The sequence below is a fragment of the Mastacembelus armatus genome, chromosome 12, assembly GCF_900324485.2.
Source record: "Mastacembelus armatus chromosome 12, fMasArm1.2, whole genome shotgun sequence".
NCBI lineage: Eukaryota > Metazoa > Chordata > Actinopteri > Synbranchiformes > Mastacembelidae > Mastacembelus > Mastacembelus armatus.
The window spans coordinates 11,636,736-11,663,179 of NC_046644.1; the positions used below are offsets into that span (position 1 = coordinate 11,636,736).

General features: G+C 37.8%; 3 protein-coding genes across 5 annotated transcripts; 2 read left to right on the plus strand and 1 right to left on the minus strand.

Annotated features, from left to right (window-relative positions):
- The first annotated feature begins 3 nt into the window (after positions 1-3).
- Positions 4-7,180, plus strand: anxa4 (annexin A4). The gene is made up of 13 exons (XM_026296910.1): positions 4-159; positions 1,330-1,383; positions 2,209-2,296; positions 3,012-3,106; positions 3,908-4,021; positions 4,383-4,473; positions 5,113-5,192; positions 5,339-5,395; positions 5,482-5,575; positions 5,884-5,979; positions 6,257-6,315; positions 6,517-6,639; positions 6,961-7,180. The coding sequence occupies exons 2-13, from the start codon at positions 1,375-1,377 to the stop codon at positions 7,015-7,017; spliced, it is 963 nt and encodes a 320-aa protein (XP_026152695.1). The 5' UTR covers positions 4-159; positions 1,330-1,374; the 3' UTR covers positions 7,018-7,180.
- Positions 7,181-15,686: 8,506 nt separating this feature from the next.
- Positions 15,687-18,700, plus strand: LOC113124977 (prolactin-releasing peptide receptor-like). The gene is made up of 2 exons (XM_026298194.1): positions 15,687-16,515; positions 17,809-18,700. The coding sequence occupies exons 1-2, from the start codon at positions 16,067-16,069 to the stop codon at positions 18,440-18,442; spliced, it is 1,083 nt and encodes a 360-aa protein (XP_026153979.1). The 5' UTR covers positions 15,687-16,066; the 3' UTR covers positions 18,443-18,700.
- brf2 (BRF2 general transcription factor IIIB subunit) lies at positions 16,276-25,494 on the minus strand. 3 transcript variants are annotated; one of them, XR_003295089.1, is made up of 5 exons: positions 25,170-25,317; positions 23,555-23,611; positions 23,120-23,441; positions 21,525-22,519; positions 16,276-16,293 (listed from the first exon to the last, which is right to left on the minus strand). XR_003295089.1 is itself a non-coding variant. In XM_026298193.2 (4 exons), the coding sequence occupies exons 1-4, from the start codon at positions 25,315-25,317 to the stop codon at positions 21,637-21,639; spliced, it is 1,410 nt and encodes a 469-aa protein (XP_026153978.1). In that variant the 5' UTR covers positions 25,318-25,494; the 3' UTR covers positions 20,672-21,636. The 3 variants fall into 3 exon arrangements, 1 of the variants encoding a protein (XP_026153978.1); XR_003295088.1 differs by lacking the exon at positions 16,276-16,293 and adding an exon at positions 17,850-17,973; XM_026298193.2 differs by lacking the exon at positions 16,276-16,293 and having other exon boundaries at positions 20,672-22,519; positions 25,170-25,494.
- Between the last annotated feature and the right edge of the window lie 950 nt (positions 25,495-26,444).

Genomic DNA, 26,444 nt, shown 5'->3' on the forward strand with positions numbered 1-26,444 from the left:
TCCAGCGTGCACGAGATTTGAGACATGTAAAAAAAAATTGCATCTCTGTAGGAGGGACGTGGAACAGCTGTGAGTTAGATATAAGCTTCAGTTTTCTGTTACCGCGACGCTTTTCTCCTCCTGTCGGACTCCAGACCGAGGAAATCGTCTTCAGGGCAGGTACAGTGCGGGTCGGTGTGCGGATCGCGATGTTTTTGAGGTGTTTCATTTGGATCAGTGCTCAGACAGAGGCGGTTTGTTCTGCAGGGTGTGCCCAACAACTTTATGTCACGTTAAGTGTTAAGGAGCTCAGTGCTCTGCTTCCTTATGAGCTTTACAAACTTTATTATTGCATCTCCAGATGTTTATGGGTTTGGGGACTAAAGCTCAGTTTTGATAAGGTCAATAACTTTGGAGCTGTAATCGCAGTGGAAAGTTTTAAAGTGTTTGCTTTCAGCGCACAGCAGAGGGTACTGCTCACTTCACAGACACATCAGCTTGGAAAAAAATAAAGCAGTAGAAATAAATATTATGTAATGCAATCTTTAACATCTGTTTCCAGGAAATATATGTTTTGCAAGTTTGATAAGTTCATGTGAATGGCAGCTGTAATCAATGAAAGGTAACATTTACACCACTGTGAGTTTGTTGCTTCTCCATTGTTTAGTATTTGAAGTTTTCAACCTGAGGAGTTACAAGCTGCTTTGTTTGTTCAGAAGAGGATTACAAAGTAATTGCACCATTTAGGCTTCATAAGTCCTCTGCATGAGAGCCACCTGCCCCATATTTACATTACAGCCCACTAAGGTGTGGCTGTGTCCTTACACAGACCACTGGGTTTTCACTAGCTAGTGTCTCCACTGTGAAATTCCCAAACACTAGTCTGTTTTTGTCTTAGTAGTACAAGATTTCATTGTGCTTGAGTGTAAAAGGTCCTGTTGACTAACACCTGGCCTTTGGACTTTGATAATATGGCTTGTAATCATAGTGTAGTAGAATAATTGACTGTGGATTTGACAGCTATATGATGACTGTGTCAATGGGTAAGTTGATCCCTAGAGGCAGGAAAACAGGCCGGAGTGAAACCTCCACTACCTTTTTGCCCTCGGTGGAGTAGTTACAGGTGTGTCCAAGCAAACACTACCTTAATGAGATTAGCTCCTGGGATACCAGAGCAGACGTGGGAGAAAAGAGAGCCCATATCCAAATGTGTGTGACGGAACCCCTCTGTCAGATGTTAAACTGCATGCAATATTGATCAGAGGTTAATGAGGGTCACACTCAGAACTGTGCAAGAAAAAGGGCATTGTGCAGTTGAAATACTATCATTATTTCTTTGTTCTTTCATAGCTGTTTCTCTGCACCCCGTGTTTAGAAACCTACACTCCTCCAACGATGGCAGCGGTAAGTCTCGCCAATAGTTGCTGTTCTACCTGTGCACAGTGACAATAAGTGACAGGCATGTAATCAGCAAATTTACATTAATTTGCCTGACCAGACTCCGCTGGGCAGTGGCATTGTACCTGGTTTTGAATATCACCAGGTAATTATATATCATTTCACTTTTAATTTGCATTTTGTCTTAGTAGTGCTCATAATTCTACTTTGCAGTTCAGTGCAATAACCAGCAGTTTATCCGATATAACGTGAGCACTCACCATTCAGTATTTTGATAGTGTGACAAATCTCTAGTTGTGGAAGTGATTCTCCTAATGCATGTATAAAGGTTCAGTGAATTGCTCACAGTTCTCAGTGATTTAACTTTGTCCTACAGTTTGACATGATGAGATGCATTTCTATCTGTCACATGGTAGATGATTCACTGCACTGGTCAGCAAACTTGTTTCACCCTAATTGTTATTTAACCTTTAACCGTCGCTTATAAATATGTTTTAAAAAATGTTAAAATTTTAATAGTAGTTTATCTGATAATGATTTTGTGATTATCAATCTTGTTATTCATTGAAAAATTCAGAATCTGTGAAGATGCAAATGTTTTTGGTGTCTTATAAGTTTAACTGCTGGATAAATCATCTCTTTTACTTACTGAACAGTCCATAATGCAGATGAATGTAAGAAGAGCTTTCTACTGTCTGCACATAGTTTATAATGCACAGTGAAGCTGAAGCATCCAAAACACCTTCACTCTACTCAAATACCTCGTGTCTATTTATTTCTGCTTACTGTTAAATGGTTGTAATAATGTTGTTTTAAATAATTGATGACCAGCTCGGAAACCGTGGAGCAGTGACTGAGGCGGCTGGTTTCAACCCAGACGCAGATGCCCAGAGGCTTCGAGAGGCCATGAAAGGAACTGGTGAGTGATCCAGCCACTGTCAAGCAGAAACCATCAGTAGCTAAATATATATTTGACTGTGCCATTAAAACTAGACCTCCATGGAAAAAAATATTTATTTTCTTCTTTCAGTCTCTCTCCTCCTCTCTGAAAAGTTTAAAAATAAAATTCTCGAGTTGGTCAGTGTTTGTGTTGTTTCATGAAGTTGCAATCTTGACAATCTTCTAGTTCCTCTGAGTGCAACCTTGTGTAGTATCAACACATTTTGATATAAAGCTTCCTCTTCACTCCCAGTATGGATGGGAAATTAATATTGATTTAGCTGATCATGCAGTCGTAGTCAGCTAATATCATTATGGGTCATAATGTACCCTTACAAACATTTAGGAGTGTTAACAATCACATTTTTCTCAGCAAATCTCATGCAGCGTTGAGGTGGTTAAGGTTTTCTAGCATAACCATCTTCCCCTGACTCTAGTTTGAGCTCTGTTGCAAACAGATGGTTTCTATGCTGATGACAGTCAACACATGACTGAACAAACAGTCGTGTGTTAGTTCATCTGTAGTGGTAGTTAGTTGTAGTGGTGAGTCCCGAATCTTCTGTCCTACACATTGTTCTTAAGCTCCAAAAACAGAAACATGTGATCATTACAATTTTAGAAATTAATGATTCATAACAGTCGAGGTCATGAGATACAATATTATGACTTTTTTTTTTTTTTTTTTTTTTTTGCAGGCACTAATGAGGCAACTATCATCGAGATCCTAGCGCACCGTACTATTGCCCAGAGGCAGCGCATCAAACAGGCCTTCAAGCAAACAATTGGGAAGGTGAGAGATTTAAATGAGCTGTTCTCAAAGTAGAATTTGACAATTATTCTCAATGGAAGCTTTTGGCACCAACTCTGATGTGTCTTCACTTAGTCTCTTATCCCATTGTATACTCTCATCTTTTTTTTTTTAAATTTAGGTGTGCTTTTTTAGGTGAGCCCTAACATAGTGCTGATAATGTAAGTTAACCATTAACTAAAAAGCAGAAATGAGTAACAAAGGAGAGGACAGAGAGAGTACTATAAAGTGTAGGAAAGAGGAATGTTTTCTTTTATTAAAAACATACACTGAACCCACAGAGGTATGTTGCACACTGACCGTTTCTTTGTTCCATGGTTATGTGGATCAATATATTAACTAAAAGGGAAGTCTGGGATGTTTATTGTATTGACATAAAGAGATAATGACCAGCTCATGATGCGCAGTAAGAGTTCGTTAAAGTTATCTAAAAGTTGCACTGAGGGAAGTGCAGAAAAAAGGAAAGATTGTGTGTCTGCACAGGCAGAAAGAGTGAGTCATGTTAGACATGGCGACGCCCACATGTGGTCACCCAGGCGAGTTGTATGAGGGAAGAGCTCCTCTGCAAACAAAAACTGCGTTCAGAAACCAAACCCTCTAGCGGAGACACAAGTCCTGCTACTGGAATGTGTGATGTCATGGTTCATGTCCACGCTGGCTGCACATAACCTGAATAAAAATCCAATATCATAGATGTCTTTCCTGATTCATTTATGGAAGTACTGCAAATGACATTCAGTGTTTTCCTATGAATCCATCTGTGCCCTTCCTCCCTCCCTGCAGGAGCTGGCTGATGAGCTGTCCTCTGAGCTGAGTGGGAACTTCAGGTGTGTCGTTCTAGGTTTGCTGATGCTGGCACCTGTGTATGATGCCTACGAGCTGAGAAATGCAATAAAGGTAAAACTGGATTGAAGGATGGTCAAGTCTGGTAATATTTTAAATCACTAACATCAAACCCCATGGAAACACCAAAATCAGACATGAACGGATTAGTATTATGAGGTATTATCTGTGATATGTCTTTAGTACATGTAAGAAGGAATGTGCTTAAAGCCACAGAAATTCTGAGGCATTGGGAAGTATTGAGAGCTAGACTACCACATTGGTTTGAGGGGATTTGTTCGCAAACACACAAAAATGAAGGGTGTGGACAGCCGTGTTTAAGCTACATGTATTATGTGTATTCACTAAAAAGCATCACATTGTCTTTGTGTCTTCATACGTTGTTTTAACTGATGTCCTTATTCATTGATCACAGGGGGCTGGAACAGAGGAGGCTTGTCTCGTCGATATTCTCGCCTCAAGGTCAAACGCTGAAATTAGAGCCATCAGTGCCATCTACAAGCAAGGTAGGTGTGTCACTTCTGCACAGAATTTCTGACGTCGGGCCACAGTACTTCTCAGTGTCTGTCTGTACCTATGGCTCGTGTTTGATATTCAATATTGTGTACCAGTCAATAAGTTCTTTATTGGGAGATGCAATGACACCAGTATTAGTGGGTGGCATAAATAATTCATCAAAGCTGTGGTTATTCTCTATGTGGCAGTTTATTGTTTGCTTATAACTTATTCTGTGGTTGCAATGACAGTAGTTGGCAATAAGCTTATGATGAATTATGTTTTGTACAAAGGAAACCATAGTTGGAGAATGTGCTGAATGTGACTGTATATCACAGTCCAGTCAATATTAATGAGACAGTGTTTGAACATATGCTTTATAAGTGTTATTATTTTAACAGTATAATAGAAAGTGTGGCTTATAACATCTCAGTGCTGCAACAGAAACTATTTTTGGCATTAATTGTAAAATACATGATGTGAAAGTAGTTGCTCATAGTGAAGAAATTGAGAATTTTGTCATGGAGTGAGCTGAAACAACTTCCTGCAGAGTGTGTGAGAAACAAAACAGCTAAAAGGACTGACTGGTAGTGTGTAGGAAATTTGTTTACATGCTTTATTTTAATCGTGTAGTTTTTTTGAAATTTCAGAATATGGAAAAGACCTGGAGGACGATGTGTGTGGAGACACATCTGGAATGTTTCAAAGAGTTTTGGTTTCTTTACTCACGGTGAGCACAACACTGAAGCTTGGCCCAATATAAATATCTTAATGACACATTATTACAGATAATTTAAAAATGGATGGTACAAAATGTAAACAGTAACCCTTCAAAAAGTTAAGTGTTCATTTTCATTGTGTGTTTCTGTGTTGCAGGCTGGACGGGATGAAGGCGACACCATGGACGAAGCCCAGGCTGTTCAAGATGCTAAGGTAAAGGGTTAGCTCTGTTAATGAAAGGGTGTGTTTAAATTATGACTCTCAGTATCATTTTTTTTTTTAAATCTCTGTGATTGTAGGAAATATATGAGGCTGGTGAGGCTCGATGGGGCACAGACGAGGTTAAATTTCTCACCGTGCTTTGTGTGAGGAATCGAAACCACCTGTTGCGAGGTATACCTGCTGTATGTTCACAAACATCATGCTAAAAACTGCAGACCTCATATCCTGGTGTTTGTTAGTGTAACATGTCATGTGATTAAATTTCCTTTTACTTAAACTGGTTGCAGATGTTATGTAGACGACTCCAGGGGTTTTACTGACCCCTTTTGGCAGTTTTAGTACTAAACACTCAACCTTTGTTAAATCACTATCGTCTTTATACATTGTTGTGTATCTCTGCATCCATGTGTGGTGTCATGACTGTGTTGGATGGATTTATTTTTCACTTTCACATTGCTTTTATTTTTTTCTTACTTCAGTGTTCCAGGAGTATCAGAAGATTTCTGGAAGAGACATTGAGGAGAGCATTAAGAGGGAGATGTCTGGTTGTCTGGAGAGTGTCTTCCTGGCCATAGGTTTGTCTTGTCTGTGACTTCTATCTAATTGCATATCTGTGTCCAGTTCATAGAGATATATCTCTGCAATTGAAAAGAAAAAGCAAAAAAGCTAGAACCTATAGTTCATAACCCATAACTTGATCTAAATCTAGTTTGAGGAACACTTAACAATTCAGCCACAGGAGGAAACAAATATTTTTGGCCTTGTGCACATTAAACATATCACATCTGAATTTATTGTGTTCATAATGTAAAAACATTGCATCTTGTGCTGGGATTTGTTTTTGCTTTGCAGTAAAATGCATGAGGAACAAGCCAGCTTTCTTCGCTGAGCGTTTGTACAAATCAATGAAGGTAAATGTTTTATGATTGCAATGGAGCTACTTTACTGTAATGTGTAGCCACTATGCACCAAATCGTTAATGCACACAAAATGGTACATATATTATGTACCATTTTCTTAGTTTGTTTGTTTTCTTGTAAAATGTTATTGTGTGCTATGGGCATAAGAAAACCAGTCTGACATTGCCAAACACAGTCTCTCTATCTTGTCAGGGGCTGGGCACCACAGACAGTGTCCTCATCAGAATAATGGTTGCCAGGGCTGAGATTGATATGTTGGACATTAAGGCTGAGTTCCTGAAGATGTATGGCAAGACTCTCTACTCCTTCATCAAGGTGAGGCATTAAAAAGGGTGGGGAAATACTCCAGTCAGCAAAAGCTATGCAATACATCAGCTGTGATATATTGATAATTGCAATTCTAACTTTACATGCTGAATTAATGTGACTTTGAACTGTGATGAGACTTTTTTCATTTTATTTGATGTGCCACAGTTTTACCCTTAGATAACAATGTTTAGTAATATAACTGTTTTTTTAAGTTGAGTAATCTGAATCCAAATCAGTTTTCTTGGCACTGTCACTTAATTAGACTGATTGCAGTAATTTCCAACACCAGTCCTTTGAAGTCTTACAGCTCTTTCTCTCACTGCATAGGGAGACACATCTGGCGACTATCGCAAAATCCTGCTGGAGCTGTGTGGAGGAGAGTAAAAAAAACACCACATGCTTTTGTCTTCATTCTGCAGACTATATTACTAGCTACGTTCTTTTGATTACTATACTGCATCTTACCTTTCTTCTTTCCCCCATGTTTCTCCAGTGCCTTGTTTTACTGTTTGTAATACCAATAAAACCAAAGACGAGTGACCTTTTACACATCTGTGTTTTTGTGATTAAACCAAGGTTTCAAATTAATTAATTTTATTAGTTAGAAAGAAAGATACAAAAAGGTAAATGCCATTGGCCTTCACCTAACAGTCTTGTTGCAGCTGAACCTTTTTCGAGTCCATTTCTTTAATTGGTAGCGGTTCCTCGTTTGCTGAGTCAGCAATACATCATTTGACTCAATTACATTAATGGGAAGCCACCGTTCTCGTTAAGAGAAGTATTCTTTGATGACATAGCCTATTTTACACCTCGAACACAAGGTAATAACAAAATCTAAAATAACATTTGAAGACGACAAGTCTGACAAATTATTTTCCATGTTAATGGAAAAATGATCATGTGAAAAATGGAGTGTCTTAATGCAAAGTACCTTAAGTCTGAAACTGTAGCTCCGGTTCAGCCACCGAAAATCTCTTCTTCAGAAGTTAATGAAACTGACCTGTTGCGCTAAAAATTAAATGAGGCTTCTTACTGTAAATGTCATCTAAGAAAACATCAAACTAGTAAAATGTAGGAACGCAGCACTGTTTCTGATATCTAGTGCTGTGGATTATAACATAATTTGGATAGATTATAATGTTTTCAGAAGCAATTCCTAAATTCCATATGGGCAGTCAACCATCTTTTTCTAGATGTTTGCTATATGTAGCTTCTCATGAGAAATCTGTGGACAGGATTTCAGTCAAATTGTGAGTAATTGTGGCTTCTGACTCATTCCTGCTCTGCACAGCAAAGTCACAACACCTGTAACCATGGTAACCGTACACAACAAAGATGACGAAAATCGCAGCCTTGAAATGCTTACATATTAAAAACACATCACAAATGTGACAGTGCCACAAACTAAAGCAAGGCTAAAGGATTTAATTTTTTATTAAAACTAGACTAAAAAATCAAATGACCAACATTTTACTGAAATAAATGCATTTTTTAAAAATAAAGATTCACACTAGTTTCGTAGTTAATACAAATTACAGCTGTGGTCGTACTCAAGATGACCACATGGTGGAACCAAAATAACTATAATGTTTGTTGCTGTCAGCTGGGAGCCCAGCACTGCAGGAGAATCTAGCAGCACTCTTCATGAATAGTCATGTCATGTTTTTTTTGTTTTTTTTTACTGAGGTCCAGGTGTGACTCTTGCACTTGGTTCTTAGTAAAAATCCCTATCACAAGTTCTACTGTCCTTGGACAATATAATATACTCTAATAATATACTCTAATATAAAACTTATTAGTTCTTTTCAGACTTTTTGTGGTGTAAACAAGAAATAAAACAAAATCACTGAAGCTTCATTATACTGATTGTCCTCCAGTTTCCATATTAGACAAAGAACTCCAACCATTTATGTATCTCTGTGAGGGGCTGCCACCCTCTGTGACCATCTGTTGAAACCCTCATTTAGACTCAAGGCAACGAAGGAGTTTAAGGCTCAGAAAGGCTGAGGTGTTGTATCAGGGGTATGTATGTTTTCTGCAAGATTATTGTGTCTCTCTTAATTTGCAATAACTGTAGTAAATAGTATACATTATACACTATATTGGAAATATAGTATTTGTATACTATATTTCGAATTCTGACATTATAACAGGATGATACAATATATATGATATGATATGATATATATATATATATATGAAAAAACATTATATATATATATATATACATATATATACACAGTATATATCATATATATCATATGTTTTTTCATTGTGTACAATAAAACACAATGTAAGCAAAGTAAACACCATTTAAGAAGACTGTTTGAATAGGACTAATATGAATCATGTTGATGAACCAAGCCTTCTCACTCCCTGAGAAAGCACTTTCACTTTTAACCAATTTTGACTAGTGTCACAGCCAAGATTGGAAATGCCAAGCTTACAGCCTGGTCATATCCATTTTCACTGCTTTATGACTATAGGGTCACATTTGTTTCTTGAAGAAAAAATCCTTTTAGATTCACTGATGCTTTAAAAATATATGGTCGCTATCACAAAATAAAGCAGAGAATGCAAAGACTGTCCCACTTTTTAATATTTCTTACAAAGCAGCAACACAAGTAGTGTTATTTATTCTCTCTTATTTAACCCCCTGTTTAACTGCTGAGGGAAGATATGTCACAATATAGTAACAGGTTGGATGACAACCATCGATCAAGGCAGGGGGCAGAGTATGTGCAAAGTAGCCATTGATGTAATCACCAGGGACAGAGGAGAACAAGGTGGTGAGAGTCATTTGAAGCCTGTGGTGATGTCATAGAGAGTTGAGACTATTTTAAGACATAAAAAAAAAATCATCATTCATTTGCATTGTCACATTTGATTGTTTCAATCAAGTCCAAAATCATTACTCAGGCAAACCATCACTTGTTCTAATATAACAGTGACTGCTGCTAGATGCAGAGAATTCAAACACAAGCTCAGTGCCACTGAAAATGAAGTCTTATTCTTAACCAATCAAAGCAGAATCGCTGGTAACAGTGAATGTGAAAACCAAGAGCAACAAATAGTAGACAGTGATTATGAAGACCATGCAGAGGATGATAAGCAGCACCAAAACATGCAGAGCTGAATGAATATGTCATCATTTCTCAGTAAGAGGTGAGCCTGGCTGTTTCTGTTGTGCTAGGTTCAAGATGTAACTCTAAGACAAACTAAAGGAAATGTGTGACGGATGCCCAAGTGGTGTAAAAAAAAAAAAAAAAAAATCATATTGTGACTATACAGTGTTTTCACTATGGATGCAATGTTCAGTAGAGATAGTTTAGCTTTTTTGCTCAACCAAGTTGTACTGGAGAGGGTTCACCAAATACGTTGCAAACAGCAGCACAAATTACATCCATTATCCATTAAACTGAAACCCTTGTCTCAGCTTCACTTCAAAGAACATCTTAATCGCTTAAAGTATTTAGTTAGTTTGGGATTTTGGTGTTGACAAACAAACTTGTTTATGTTGTTTTAAATATTATGCAGAAATTTGCATATTGCAATAACAAGGTTTCTACACACAGAAAACTGAAATGACAGATGGGATTTGAAAATTAAGATTTAAAATACAGAATCTTTTGACAACCATTACTGGTTAACAACAACTGTCTGTAATTTAAAATTTCAGCTCTGTCTATACAAATGAAGTCGCATCAGCAGCTCAGATCTGGTTATCCTCTAAAATAATAATTTCCTATTATCCTTCACTTTTCCACAGACACCGATTGCAATGTAGACACTTTAATTGAATTCTGTTATTCAGTTCCCTTAACTTCACGTGCAATACATGTAATGTTTTAGAGGACATTTGATAATTAATTCAAGCTGCCAGTTCTTTTGTGGATATCAACTGGAGGCTATTGGCACAGGTGTCATGTAAATCAGAAAATAAATAAGAAAATGAAAATTCTCACAGAGGAGTATAAAGTTGAAGAGATTAAGTTGATTGGAGATTCTAAGCGTGAAAGAGACATGCCAAGGTGAGAGCAAAGCCTTACCCCCCAGATGGACGCTCAGTTCCTGGCTGACTGTCTGACAGGCAGAGAGCTACTGATAAAACATTCATTAAAATGGAACAGGCTCTGGAAACGTTAAGACCAAAGCTGTTGCTGCAAAGTTGAATACAATAAAGTAACTTGATCCGTTTGCACATGCAGCTGCAACTATAATGAACTGGAATACAAATATTGTACTATTTGGAGACATGACATTCAAAGCAACATCTGACACACATGCTGACCGGACGTCAGTACACACACTATGTACATCACTATGTACAAAGGGCGTAAACATACATACAAAAATACTATCAAAGAAATAGGCCCAGTGAAAACAGTCCATAGTAAACTCCATAGGGTAATGGGACTGTTGAAATTTTAAAATATTTTTCTCCAGCATACACCAATGTTGGATTGTGGCAGAAATCTCTGACATGTATGTCTCAAAACCCACTAAATAAAACCTGTCTATATGGGTGGATATTCTGCAGACTCAAAGTTTGTATTCTGAAATATATCATCACTGCGCTGTACATGATTGGCAGCTGTTTCAGTCTGAATGGTTGAACACGGAGCCTTGAAATGAAAAAAGCCATTATACAATATGACAATTATTGAGAAAAACTGCATTGTGAAACAAATCAATAAAAACTGACACAGGAAAAGAATAAAAGAACAAAAAAGGACAAAAGAATAAATGAAAAGAGGGAAAACTGAAGGCACTAAACAAAATATCCTCCAGTAACCTCTGTTACTGTAAAGAGAAGCAGGGGCTTTCAGGGTAATACCTGTGTATCATCAATTGGCACATAAGTCAAAATAGCACTGATTTGTTCACCTAAAGAGTGCCTCAGTATTTGTCATTGTGCCGGAATAGGTGACGATGACCTCAAGCGTTATATCAGACTCTTCTCATATCCGACCCTGTGTGAGTGTAAGTGTTGTGTGCTCTTATAGAATAGACGTCATTATATAATGCTTTTATAGTTTTCCTCCAAGGCTTTCATGCAGAATCATGAGTCACTGAAACTGCTTTGGATTTTGGATTTTTTTAAACATCAACACACCAAAAAATATAGTCTGATAGTATATATAGTAATGACTTTATTTTGTAAACATTACTATAATGAATTACAGGTTTTGTGTTTTAATATTTATTTTTCCAAGACATAATTATCAGCTTGTTTACTTGAGAAGTACTCCTGCATTTTACTCTGAGGTTTATGTAATTAATGATTCTCATTTGTGAAAACTCTTTGAGACAGACTTGCATGAAATGAGTTTTTAAAATACACTTTAATATTGATAGTAAACCCTCGTGAGGACCCGATAACAGGTGGTCCAGCGCTCTGACTAATGATCGCTCGACTTTGGACATATTTGCATCAAGAACACATCAACATATTTTTCACCTTTTTTTCTTTTTTTTTTTTTTTTTTTTTTAAATACTCCTACTTATGCAAATAAGTTCTTCTGGTTTGTGCATTTTGTGATCTCTGCAGCCATAGACATACTTTTCTGAATTAAAGCACTCTCAGTTAAACACATTACTTCCTACATCATTGCTAAGGCTGTGAAAATGATGTTGCTGTGGTGCCTTTGGGAATTAATTGATTTTCCATCTTTTTCTCTTTCTGGTGTCTTACTGATAGACAACCTTGGCAATACTGCAATTACAACATATCGTGAATCTAATGTACACATACAGTGTAACATAAACAAAGTGTGGATGTGTCTTTCTTGCTGGTTTTATTTGTGGTCTTCACACAGTTACAGCGTGGCTGTGGCTCAGGAGGTTGTGGTTGAGGAGGCAGTGGCTCATGTCAGTGTCCTTGAGCAAAACGCTAAAGCCCAAATTGGTCACAGTGGGCCTTGCATGGCCGCTCAAAATGTGTGTGTGTGAATGTTTGAAGCACCTTTTCTGTTAAGGAAGAAAAGTGTTATATAAATGTCTATTTGTCAGTTCTAGTTATGTTTCCTGCTTCCAGAAAGCCTTTTTAATATCCTTTATCCCTTAAAGGGACCATAATGGGTCCCACTGTGCCTAAAAAGGTTTACCTTTTTCATCTGTGGCTTTTTCTGAACGAATTTCCAACTTGTGCTCATTGCTATAAAACAAAAAACGATAGCCTTTTTTTGTATTTACCTTAAGTCCATGTCAATTAATCAGAAGAAGGAAAAACCACGGAGGCACAACTTCAGCCTGACTTCCATCATTTATCATCTAGTTAGAAAAGGTCATTTTGCTATTAATTTCAGCAAATAAATAAATTACTTAACCGTACTTTGCCATTTGGAACCGAAGAACACGTAACTGCACTTTAAAAGCTTAAAGGTTTGTAGATAAAGTGAATTAGTGTAAGCACTCACTTGTCTAAGTTTGGGTTAAAGGCATGATGTTCTAAATGGAGACATTTTTTAAAAATCTATTTTTTAAAGCAAGAAACTGCACTGTCTTTGTCACTTGTCATTAGTATAGGTACTGTTGGACAGACACGTCTACAAATTCTGCAAATTCTACTGAAAACTGGAATTTAAGAGAAGCTTGTTTTCATGTTGTGAATGTTTTAGGGTGCACAGGGTTTTAGGGAATGTTCTTTTAAATCATGAAATGTTCTTAAATCATCAAATAGCAAGTATAAACATCAAAAGACATATTGAAAAAATGGACAATTATGAAATAATTTCTATAATTACCTGTAGTCCATTTCACTCTGTCCCTACAAGATCAACAGTTCTGCCAAATGACAAATTTTTATGTGGCAAAGTTGTTTTTTTTTAACAATTAAAATTCCCACTATCAACAGATCCATCCATAATTAATGATTAATGCACAAATTCTGAAAACAGTGTACCTAGAGTATTTTCACAGTGTTAAAGCAGAAGGCTACTGGCACTGAATGCATCAACTATCAACCAAGTAAAAAAAAAAAGAGAGACAGACAGACAGACAGGGTGCTGCAACCTGCCTGTGATCAGATCAGTAATTACAGTTTCTGATCTGTCAGTTCTGATCAGACCAGGACTGGATCAGATCAAGCTCAGACGTCATCGTCAAGTCCAACATAATGGTTTTTTTAGGGTCTCTGCTGTCTTATTGGTTTACTGTCATTTCAAGACATCTCGTTCTCTATCTCCTCTCCCCCCTCGCTCGCTCTCTTTCTCAAACAGCAGCAGTTTCAGCTCACTCACTGTAGAGAAGCTCATAAGGGAGGACCACACATCATACTCTTGACACACTCAACGTGTTTTTGCCCTGGGAAACACCAACACAGGTAAGTTACTTGAATTGAATCTTTTATCTGTATTTGTTTTTTAGTTCATTCATTTATTATTTACATTCCTCTTGTCATAGTAGTAGCAGCATCTCTTCTTGTGGAATAAAGAACAAAAAATGATTAATTGGTTAGTCTAAATTTTCTCTTAAAAGCCCTAAAAATATTCTTAACACAAAATTTTTATCTTGCCCTCTTCTTCATGTGTAGTGAGTTGAATTTTCACACCAGAAAGAGTGCAATGGTTATGGATTTTGTGATTTTCCATTGGCATGTAATGTAATATAAAAATTATTGTTTGTGCTCATATTATGTAATATGAGAATTTATATTCACACCCATCATATGTATATCGATTTTAAAAAATAGCTTTATAAATAAATGTGTGTAAAGGCATGAATAGGTCGGTTATCTGTCAAGAGATTTATAATCCACAGGCTTAGATTGGGACGTTTATAATAAAGCTGAGCTATGCAGATAATAGCGCAGGGGGATAAATGTGTGGAAAAAAAGCTTCAAATATGGACTTGAAGACAGGGCAGAATCTGTGGATGTGAAAAGATCTATTCAATATGTTATTTCTAATATGTCATATTTATTACTCCATTTTTATTATTATTATTGCTTTTGTTGTTCTGCTCTGCTCTGAATTATGATACTGCTCTGCTTGTTTAAGCTCACAAGTGTGGTCATGGTCAAGGAACACCACTGACCATTAAATTACAGTTTTAAAATGAAATCACTTATTTTGCTTATAAAATTGAATATCTGAACATTTCTGCAAATATAATGTTTTGAACCACATTTAAAAAACTGTTTAATATCAATGCAATAAAATTTATATTTTACATATAAGTACAAGACTTTTAATGAATTGGAGGTAATACATCATTACTTTCCTTTGACATTATAGTCTTATACAGTTAATACATCTGAGTGTGCTGCAGATGGATTTTGCACTGCATATTGGGTATATTAATTTGAAGAAAAAACTGAATACTTTTCAAGTCAATCCTCTTTTCCACAACTATTTTCATGATTACTATGATTAGCTGTCAGAGATCTTGTCTTTGCATCAGCTATTTATTAAAATGTAGGAAAATGGTCTCTTTTTACATTTGCACTGTAGATGTAAATGACATTAAGTCACACTAATTTGCAGTGTTTATGTCACTGACAAAATTGGCAGCAACACTACTGACTTAACTAATCTTACAGGACATTTAAAACTGTATGTAATCAACAGTAAAAAAGATGGTCTTTATTGATCAATCCTAAAAGACATCACTTATTCAACAGTCACTCAACATACAGTTAATAGAAATGTGCTGATAGCCTGGATTCATAAAAATGGAGAATCCTAAGCTCAATAACCAGCAAATCCTTTGTTTCACATAAAGAATCATGGGAAAGCGTCCTTATGCCTTCAACTCACCGACGAGACTCATTTTAGTTTAACAGCTTTCCATATTGTGTGATATAGTCAAATTCCAGACATTGCATCAGCAAGCTGGTTTGAAAAACAACCCAATGCTTGATGAAGTGATTTTGCACAAGAGATTTAATATGTAGAAATCCCATTCCAAAGGAAATGCTCTGTTGCGGTTTGATGTTAATTTTCTCTTACTTCCAACCAAATAACAAAACAGTTTTACCATTTTTACCATTAAATGGTAAAAAATCAAACACCTCAGTCATGCTGAATTATTGCAGTCAGCTGTTCTGTAATCACACTAAGACAGTAAAGTGCTGCATGTCCTCTAAATGCCAACACATTGGTGATTTGACATTTTCCATAAGCCTTCACTGGAGGGTTTATGATGTTGTGTTGTTCATCTTAGCTATTTACATTCAAATGCCTTAATAGAGCCATTAATAATGTGCTCTTTGCCTTTACTGTGGGATTGTGTTGGTGTTGATAAAAGCATGGTTTGCTCAATAATGATCATCCATTTTGTAAATGTCATGACCTGTTTTCATTAGAACGTTGTTTAAGTTTTGCATGCATGCATGGACTGAATACATTAACGTGATAGAGGTTTGACTTTTTGAAAAGTTGTTAATGTTAGGTTGTAAAAGCTGCTGTATTGTATTTTGAACAATGTAGGCATGGAGGGTAACCACAGTGGCTTGGCTGGAAGCACCCAGACGTCTGAGTCAGGAGAACAGACAGATGGACACATTTATGAGGTTGCAGTACAGAGCAACTCCACCAACCGCAGCTCCCAGTTTGCAGATGTGGTCCTGCTGCAGACATTTAAGCCTCTCATCATCCCCTGTTATGTTCTTGTGGTGGTTGTGGGGGTCTTTGGGAATTATCTGCTCCTGTATGTCATCTGCAGAACCCGCAAGATGCAAAATGTCACCAACTTCTTCATTGGAAACCTGGCCTTTTCAGACATGCTAATGTGTGTGACTTGCATCCCTTTTACTCTTGCCTACGCCTTCAACCCACATGGTTGGATTTTTGGCCGCTCTATGTGCTATCTCGTGTTCCTCATCCAGCCTGTCACAGTCTATGTTTCAGTCTTCACGCTCACCGCTATTGCTGTGGACAGGTGGGTGGATCTCCCAGCTCTTAAGAGATTAAGCCATTAACATTACAAATGTTGTTTTGAACTCTTTTTCAAATTCTTTTACCTCTTTGTCTTACTTCCCTTTAATGCTTTTCACAGTTTAACATCTGAGCTGCTTTGTGTATAATAACTGTGCTTCCATTTAGCCAAGAATGGTCTGAAAAACAGAGTTAGATCTCAAGAGACCATGCTTAATTAGATAAAGGTCAAAAAACACAAAGTAAATTTCCTCTCTATATAATTTACTTCACATTCTACACTCAATTCTAAGTATGAAAGACATGTAATTTTACAGCCAGAAATTATACGACTACCAACCATTACCTGTCATCATTTGTACTTGCTTAGAAATTATGAAGATGAATTGATGAGATGAATGCTTTAACAATAAGGAATCATTAGCCGTGCCGAATAAGTGCATAACTATAACGTGATTCAGCAGAAACATCCTGTGGCTTAATATTAATAGATAACACAGTCTTTTATTAGCTCATGTGATGAATCAATATACAGTTCAATCATAAATGAATCACTAATTGTTTGCAAGTTAGTGATGGATTCACATTTAGTGATTCCCTTTCTGTTTTCTGTGTTTGCAAGCTTGTAAGTGTATCTGTAAAGGGTCCAAATGCTACCTGATGGGACCAGACCAAAATCCAATTATTTAGCTCTATAATTTGTCCACAAAAAGAAGAGTGAAAGACATGTCCCCTGGTAGACCTCTGAGATGGAGACAGTCTCTATGCTGCTCATTGCATTAAAATTCAAGCATCTACAGTAAAGTTTCCTTCTGCAGTGTCGCATGTGTACTGTTTATTTCTCTCCCTCTGGAGCTGAGGACAGCAACATCAACTGAGGCTCCGAGGCACTGCCTGAAACTCACCTTGACTTTACTTTCACTGACACCTATTACTATTGCTCTGCTGACATGTCATGATGCATCACTCTGCTTAAAGCAATTTAAATGACTTCTCTCCTTTTTTTTTCTTGGCTTGTTTGAGTCTGCACCGTTGTTCTCTTGTTTTTTTGGTTTGCTTATTGTTAAACTATGTTAATAATTATGTAACTATTTTAAGCATTTATACATGAAGTAACTACAAGAGCTAGCAGTGACTTGAACTTTTATTAAATTTGTACTGTAGCCCGTGATAAATAGTGCATTAACCTAATTCATACATTCGATGATGATTAGTGATGTATTAGTCATGTGTTAATTAAGCAGTGCTTTTGTAACTTAAATCAAAAGTGCTACTTTCTCTTTTATTTTTATTGCAGATATTATGCAACGGTTCATCCCCTAAAGAAGCGGACCACTGTGCCTACCTGTGCTTCTGTCCTCACTGGAATCTGGCTGCTGTCCTGTGGGCTGGTAGCTCCGGCAGTGACCCACACCTACCATGTTGAGTTCAAGGAGGAAGGTTTCACCATCTGTGAGGAGTTCTGGTTGGGCCAAGAGAAAGAAAGACGTGCTTATGCGTACAGCACCCTGCTGATCACGTATGTCCTGCCACTGTCAGCTGTCTTTGTCTCTTATCTCTGCATTACTGTCAAACTGAAGAAGTGTGTTGCACCAGGCCACAGGACACAAGACCAGGCAGGTGCTCAACAAGCTCGTAAAAGAAAGGTCTTTCGCTTGGTTGCACTTTTGGTGTCTGCCTTTGCAGTGTGCTGGCTACCTATTCATGTATTCAATGTGCTGCGAGACATAGACATTCACCTCATTAACAAGCGCTACTTTTTACTTATCCAACTGCTGTGCCACCTGTGTGCCATGAGCTCATCTTGCTGCAACCCTTTCCTCTATGCATGGCTACATGACCGCTTCCGCAGTGAGTTAAGGAAGATGTTCAAGTGCCATCATCGCATTGGGGTGCCTGCTAATCACTGTGCTGCCAGTGTGGTCTTGTGATTACCTGCAGAAGAGGATCCTTTTTTTTTGTTATTGTATTTTAAGTTGCTGATTCATGGTGAGAACAAGTGTTAACATGCACATTAACATAGCAATTCAGCCATTAAAGTAGATGTACTGTGTACAAAGGTGATCTAGTGTCAATAGGTGGCCCTTTGTAAGAGGTCAATCTATGCACCATGAACACAGTGTTATTATTGTTATTGCAAACTACACAGTAAATTAGTTATGTATAAAGTTGACAATTTGACCTGATGTCAGTGCTAGGCAGCACTCATACAATCATGGGTGCACAGGTAATTGTCATGACAATCTATCACATAGATTTTGATATTTCTTTGGGCTTCTAGTTAAAACTCATCATCACCAGAATCCCAAGAGGAGTCATCCAAAAAAGGAGTCTAGAAATGTAGAGGACATTGTGTCTTTGGTTTCGTCCTCTGAAAACCATGACTATCCATACCAGTCTTCAAGGCAATCAGGGTAGCAGCAGAATTATTTCTCTGCAACATAGTGTTGGATGAACAGATTGACCAATATTGCCTTTTTTGGGGCCATCACTGCTACTACAGCAAGAAGCAGCAGACTAAAACAAATTTCACTCTCGTTGCTTATTGATAAAAATATCAATATAATGGGAGCTGCAAGATAAACTGTGGTTATGTTAGAAAGTAAATGTTAGATCTAAAACAGCGTTTTACTGTTTCATGTAACAGATTGTATATATTGTAATCTGACATATATGGGACCTTAAAAATGTATACTTGACTGATAAGGGCTGTGCATGGTGAACAATGCGTAACCATGCTGAATATGAAGAGAAGGTAAAACAATCACTTCAGATTGTGTTTGGAAATAATGACTGCAGATGTTTCCAACAAGGCACTGATGTCAGACCTAATCCTGGTGTTCTCTCTTTTCAGCCCTGTGGAACAAATTAAATTTATTAACTTGCTCCCCTTGGGCTTTAATTTTCTTAAGCCTGCTGTCAGTGAATACGCACCTTACCATATAATTTATCAAATTATTTCTGCTAGCATTCTATACTGAAACCATTATTGTGTGGTGGTTGGTTTTCTGCTTTCTCTTGTTTCTATTGTCTTACAATGTTGTACAAAATGTGTTAGCCTGACACCAGCAGACTGTTGAGTCGTGCTGAAACTGCCAATATGCTGTGCAGTATTGATAGCAGCTGCTTAATTGTTCCACTGTCTTAATTTTAGTTTCATTGTTTAGTTTGCATGTTGCCATGTTAACTGTTCTGTATTCTCTCTATGCATATCAGCATCTTTCCTACAGGTGGAAAGGAGAGATTTATCTTTGGAGCAGTTCATTTTAAAATGCTATTGTCACTAAAACGTTTACATCGTTGTTTAACTAGGGCTGCACCTATCGATCATTTTTTGAGTCGAGTATTCTACCGAATGTTTCAGCGATTACTCGAGTAATCGGATAAAATAGACTTTTGCATTTTTAAACAATAATATTGTGTAAACGAGGTTACCTTGTGTCGGTGGGTGAGCCGGTGTCCAACCGGATGCTTTGTGTTCAGATGTTGCAGCATTGACGAAGTGCTGTTGTGGTTCTCCAGTTGTACTTTACAGTACACACATTGTACATCTGTGTTGTCATCTTTTTGAAGCTTGAAATGATCCCAAACTTCAGACATTTTCTGCCTTTTACAGACGGTTTCCCTCTCTGCCACAGCAACAACTTTTGATACGGAAATGCGTTGTGCAACAGTGATTACGGTCCGTGTGAAACAACGATACAATCCGATAACGCAAGTGATAGTAAATAAACAAATACTATACATGAATGTAGTGCTTAACAATAAGCAAACAAAAAAGAGAACACTGCAGACTCAAACAAGCCAAAAAAAGGGGGGGGGGGGATCATTTAAAAACTCTTTGCCTCAACGATTTTTTGTAATCGAATTAATTGATTTAGTGGAGTATTTGGTGCAGCCCTATTGTTATTGCTCTTTTGTCATCACAGTTTCCTTGTATGAAAAGACTTGGTGACTGAAAAGCTTCAGGTGTATATGTAGTGCACTCACGATAACCATGAAATTGTTAGTAAATTATGTATATGGTTTGTGGTGTTACATGCAAAAAAAAAAGTATGCTTTGATGTGCAGTCTGTGCTTTTACACTGTTCAAAATTGTGAATAAAAATGGAGAAAACAACCTCTGTGCTTCAGATCAGTGCAACTGCATGATGGCATGATGGCATGATGGAATGAAATTACAAGCCACATGGTCAGAGTGCAGCTTCCACCATACAATTTACTAATTAAATAATGCAGAGGATAGAAGTGTTTTCTGCATATCAAGCAGGTATATTAACGTGAACATTTATTGATCTTCTTTATCATGTCAGGATATCCAATGCTCCTACAGTTTCACAAACCACACCAATTTAGCACAGCGCTATTTCTGTCAATTACCTCTGCTTTCCTAGATCACAGTGAAAAAACCCACAGTGAAAAAAATAATTTATTAAATGTGACTATTAAATGTGGAGTTGATGTGACTAGTACAGGTTGTTCTTTTCTCTGAAGAAATTATGTCATGTTGCCAATGTGACACTGCAACGCTAACTGAGTTTTAATACTATAATTAAACATAGCATGCTGACATGGCCTAATAATGGAGAAGCACTATCCTGTGAACTTTTTTGGGGTGTCGTGAAAGCACCCCTTTACTAAGCAGGTGCTCAATCAGTACAATGATGGTTTATACCAGAGACATGTAATAATAGGCCTTTTTTTGCAGCAGAACTTTTTGACTTATTGTAGAAAAGGCACCGCTGTTAGTAATAGCATTATTATTCATTTTTCCCACTAAGCCGTGACAATTTGACAGTATGATTGTACTTTTCCTGCTGTTACAAGTCAGAATGTCTCCTGTGAAAAGAGACTCTAGGCTGTTTTAAAAGAAATAGTTGGTCTACATGTGCAAACATAAAATGGACATCACACTTAGTAAACGTAAACTTAACGTAAACTTGGACAATGTAACGTAAACTTCATACTTTTATCTCCATTGAAAGTTAAAGTTACTTAACTGCTTCAACTCACCTTTATTTCAATGTAAGCCAGTTATAAGAAGCCAACCAATAAACAACCTGTTACTTAGACTGGATTCAACTACATACAAAAAAGGATGTCGCATCTCATCGTCAACCAAGTCTTAATTGGGTTGTCGGCAGGATATGGAACCTGTGCGATGAGTCGTAGGACTCTCAGATGCAGACAACATCTTCTGCATCAAGGCAAAGTCTCTAGCTTCCTGCGGAGTGCGGATGTATGAGTCAATTTCACTGTCAGAGATTTCCTCCTTACCAGTTACATCTTGGAGCTCTGGCTGCTCCACTCTCCTTTTCTTAGCATGAATCACACACGGGGGAGCAAACAAGACACTCTTCCCCCAGTTGGGTGCTGTATTTTGGCGCTCCAGAGTGTCACTGTGTGCCTCAGACACTGTGCATGGATCATGATCTCCATCTCCTGGTTGTGCAGCCTCTCCAGCCTCTCCAGCATTTGGTTCACGTTGTTGTACAGAGGATGAATTTGGAGTCTGTTCCACGGGTTCAGATGTTTGTGCTTTATCAGTCTGCTTAGTCAGAGAGTCATCACAGCTGGCCTTACACTCCTCCAACAGAGCATCCTCATGGGTTCTAAGAGCCCTCCTTAGCAGAGCGTACCTGTATTGCAGAATATCCTCCACCTGCCGAAAAACATTATCTGTTGTCACTGCTTCCCTCAGCCATGGAATCTCTTTGCCCAGCTTGCAAAGCACCTTCTTTATCTCAGCTATTCTCTTCAGAGCAGCCTTACTCTTATTCACTTGGGCAAGCTGACAGAATTTGTCCAGGGAAAATTTGAGCCGTTGTTTGGTGGGTTTCAAGGACTGCCAAGCCAAATAGATCGCTGCCATCATGATGGGGATGGGCTTACGGCCAGTCACAATCCAGGAATCCGCTGCCAGCTCCACCAGAGCTATAGCACGTTTGGTTAAGTCTTTGGAGTCCTCAGCGAATTCTTCAGGAACATGAAGAGAGCTAATTTTGTACCTGACAGAAAGAAAAACATTCAGTGTTAGTTTTATCTAAAGGCTCACCAGGGCGTTATATCAAGCACATAAAATTAAAGCACTTCGCCACTCTGCTTGGAACCTCTCCAGACACATGATCTCCAGAGAGACATTTAAGTTTAAACTACTCCAGTGAGGCCAATTGGCATTTGAAATTTTGATTCGTTCAGCTCAGGTACACGCAGCTCCACCAAAACCAGGCCAAGCTAGAGAGATTTCTACCTTTTAGATTAATTACAAAAAAAAAAAAAAAAAAGAAAAAAGACTATACCAAAGCGACCAACAACTGAGAATGATTGCCATCCAATAATGAGCATTTCTAATACCCCTAAGAGCTAAAGAGCTGTTAAAATAATTAAGGAGAATTTATTATTGAATGACTGAGCCATTTAAAAAAAAAAAAAAAAAAAAAAGCTACAACCAGCTGTAAAGTAAAAAAACTTCTGACCGGTAGTTAAAAGTGTAACAAGAGAAAAATAAGAATTGATGATGACGGAAGATTTATCTGATGCTACGCAGGTTTTTAACAGTTTTATATTGTTGATAACTCCAAACATTCAGACCAATGTCCTTCACTTACTCCTGAGCATGGGTCTCTATTACATCAGTGATGTTGACGATTGGAGCCTCAATGTTGAGGATCTTGACCATTTCTTTATAAATTGATCCCAGCAACATTGGGTCGACGTCCAGCAGATAGCTGATGGTTCCCATGGTAATGGGCCAGTTGAGCTGTCTGCAGCTTACAAGCACACAGCAGCCAGTGAGAATTTCTTTCTTCTGGAGGCTCACTTTGATGAAGCTCACATGCTGATAGGCCTGATTGTAATAAGTCTCTGAGAGATTCTCGATTTCATTTCGAACCCTGAGGATCCGACATATAGCTTTCACACGCTGCAGGCCTATAGGGATTGAACAAAATCTGTCAACTACATATAGCTGATACTATACAAAATTACATATAGGTATATAATGTCTCTAACAAGCAAAAGCTGCCCTTAGAGAAACATCTCACCTTTTTTCAGGTTCATACACTCCGTTTTTGCAGCTGTGGTTCTGCTGTAGCTGACATCTGTAAAAAGCACACAGTCAAGGAAAAGATAAAATGTGATAACATGGAAGTGTCTCAGCGTTAAGTTAATAGAACACCAACATTAAGGAAATATGCCCTATTATCGTGCCATAGACTAATACACTGTTTTCCTATTTTTCTATAGAAAAGAATACAAGGAGTATTATCATTGTCATTTTAATGCTGCAAAATTCTAATAATTGAAATGCAACATAAAGTAGAAAAATTGAATAATTTAATTCACTGAAAATAAATTTCTGTTATTTTGACATTGTTTTCATGTAAAAATACCAATCTTTTGTTTCCAGGTTCTCAGAGGTAAGAACATGCTGCTGGTTACATTTGAGTAGACTGAATAATTCTGGATTTGTGGTTGGACAAAACAAAACACAGAAATGTCAGCTCAGTTTGTAGGATATTTGACTGTTTTCACAAGTAGACTCTTAACCCCAAAACACACCACATTACATATAATACATAAACCTGGGCTGTGACACTACAATCACTGAAAATACACAAAACTGCAGTGTGACTATACTGCAGCCTAAACTTTGTACTGCACAGCTGTTAATTTCAACTACAAGCATCAACACTCACCCCATTCATTATCATGCATCCCAAAACAGAACAGAGTTTCTATTTGAGCCAGGGTTAGATTACAAATTACCTTTAGAACTTCCTTGAATGCCTCATATTTATGGTGAGTCAGTTCCCTCATTGCTTTTTTCCCCCTTATTCATGGTGATCCTGATGCAGGGACGGAGTACATATGTTTCTAAAATGTCTACCTTCACCCCAACAAAATAGAGGTGAATGCTACATTGTCAATGTAACATTGTCACTGTTACTTAGCACAACGAACAAGCTTTTAACCATTTACACAATATTCCCAGAAACAGTGAGATCTGTGGGCCATGCTGTAGACACTCCTTCTGCTAAGACATTCCTAATTTGTCCATCTAATTTTATTGTGGTGTTATGTATTTCTATTAAAGATCTGTTACTATTCCTAAGGGACCATATGCATCAGTTTCATCGAAAATAAGACCAATGCGACAGAACACAGAACATGATAAACCCATAAATACATAGTGAACACAATGAAGAGTTTTCAACCAATATAAGACACATAAACTCATGGGATGAAACCCAGTAGCCACTCTAGACCAAACCTCTAACAGATTACTGATGAAAAGTGAGGGTTACCTTTAAATGAACTTATTGAAAAGCAGTGAAGGTGGGTCAGTGTCCTAAAATCCTGGAGTTTAAAATGAATTGTATCAAGTACAAATTGCATGATTTAAAATGCTAACAGTCACCACTTACATTTATTATTGATAGATGTTATAACACGCGTGAATTATGAGTTATGAAGTCAGTCTAAGTTATTAGTTAACTGTTTCAGTGACTTTAAATAAAACTAAAATACAGACCAGAGCTGGATATATCTAACTGTTCAGAAGACTGTGGTGGACCAGGAGCTTATTCATCTCTTCGGGACTTTTAACCAAGCAGCAGACAGACAGACGACTCTGAGGCCTCCGTGTCATCACTATACCTGAACCTCCGACTGGGTCATCGGCCAAAGCCCCCTCGGACACGACGGTCCCGCAGTCCACGCACACAAGCTGCGGTTGAGAGTACAGGTCATCGTCCACAATGTTTGACGACCCGCAGCCCGGGCAGCTCAACCCCGAACGAGACATCTTCCACACAGCGGAGACACGACTGGTTAAAGAAAAATGATGAAAAGACTAAAGAATAAAACTTTTCTTAAATTTAGTCTGGACCAAAAACGCCAGTCAACTCCTGACTAAAACTGTAAAACGACCAATGAACGTCAAATGAATGGGGCAAGTAAAATATGTCCGGGCAGACACAAAGCTCGGAATTGCAATGGTTCCACAAGGCGCTAGCCGGAAGTGTTCCGAAAAGACGTTATACTGCAGTGTTATTAACGTAATGTTGTTAAAAGGAAAAATAGACTTGCATTTCTAACATTTTTCATTCTACGATTGTACATTGAACAGAAATTGTTAAAATGACATTAACAAAGGAAAAAAAGAACGAAATAATGCTCTGAGCATGTGCAATGAATACGTCACCAAACGTGGGGGCATTTAAAATTTTTAATCTCTAGATTGGATTTCAACCCGAGTGAGAAGTCATAATTAAAGGTAACAAGCAAAGTGATCGTAATGATCACAGTATATTTAAAAATATATATCTGATGTAGATAAATTCATATGATAGTTATTTATTAACTTCTAAGATATATTCGTTAAATCTGTGCTGCAGTTACAACCGAAACTCCCCCACATTATCTTACAACAGACTCTACACTGGCCCCAGTAGACAGTATCTACGTCAGAGGAGGAGAAAAGATCAGTTCTAATGAAGTGCCACAATAACCCTGGTACTGGGAATCATAATGGAAAGAGGGTCATCACAGACATTGAAGCGTCAAATACGCATATTACACAATACAACTGCTGATTAAAACAAATGACAACATGAGGCACTTGTTACTTTAGATACTTTAATTTTATTGGTTTTATTGTTTGCATCCAATCCTGCCCGCTAGACGTTTAGTTCCAGTCCACTGGTGATGTTGAAGAACCAGAGGACCAGGGGCAGTCTTGTACAGTCATCTTGCAGGCATTCAGAGGCCGGATAATGACCACTGGACGTCCCGGTCCTCTGGTGGTAGTGAAGAACCAGGGCCACTGTGGTAGTGCTCAGACCTCGGCTAATGGCCGCCAGACATCCCGGTCACCTGGTGGTGGTAGTAGAAGGAAGAGCGAGAGAATCAAGGTGCATTGTGGTACAGCTG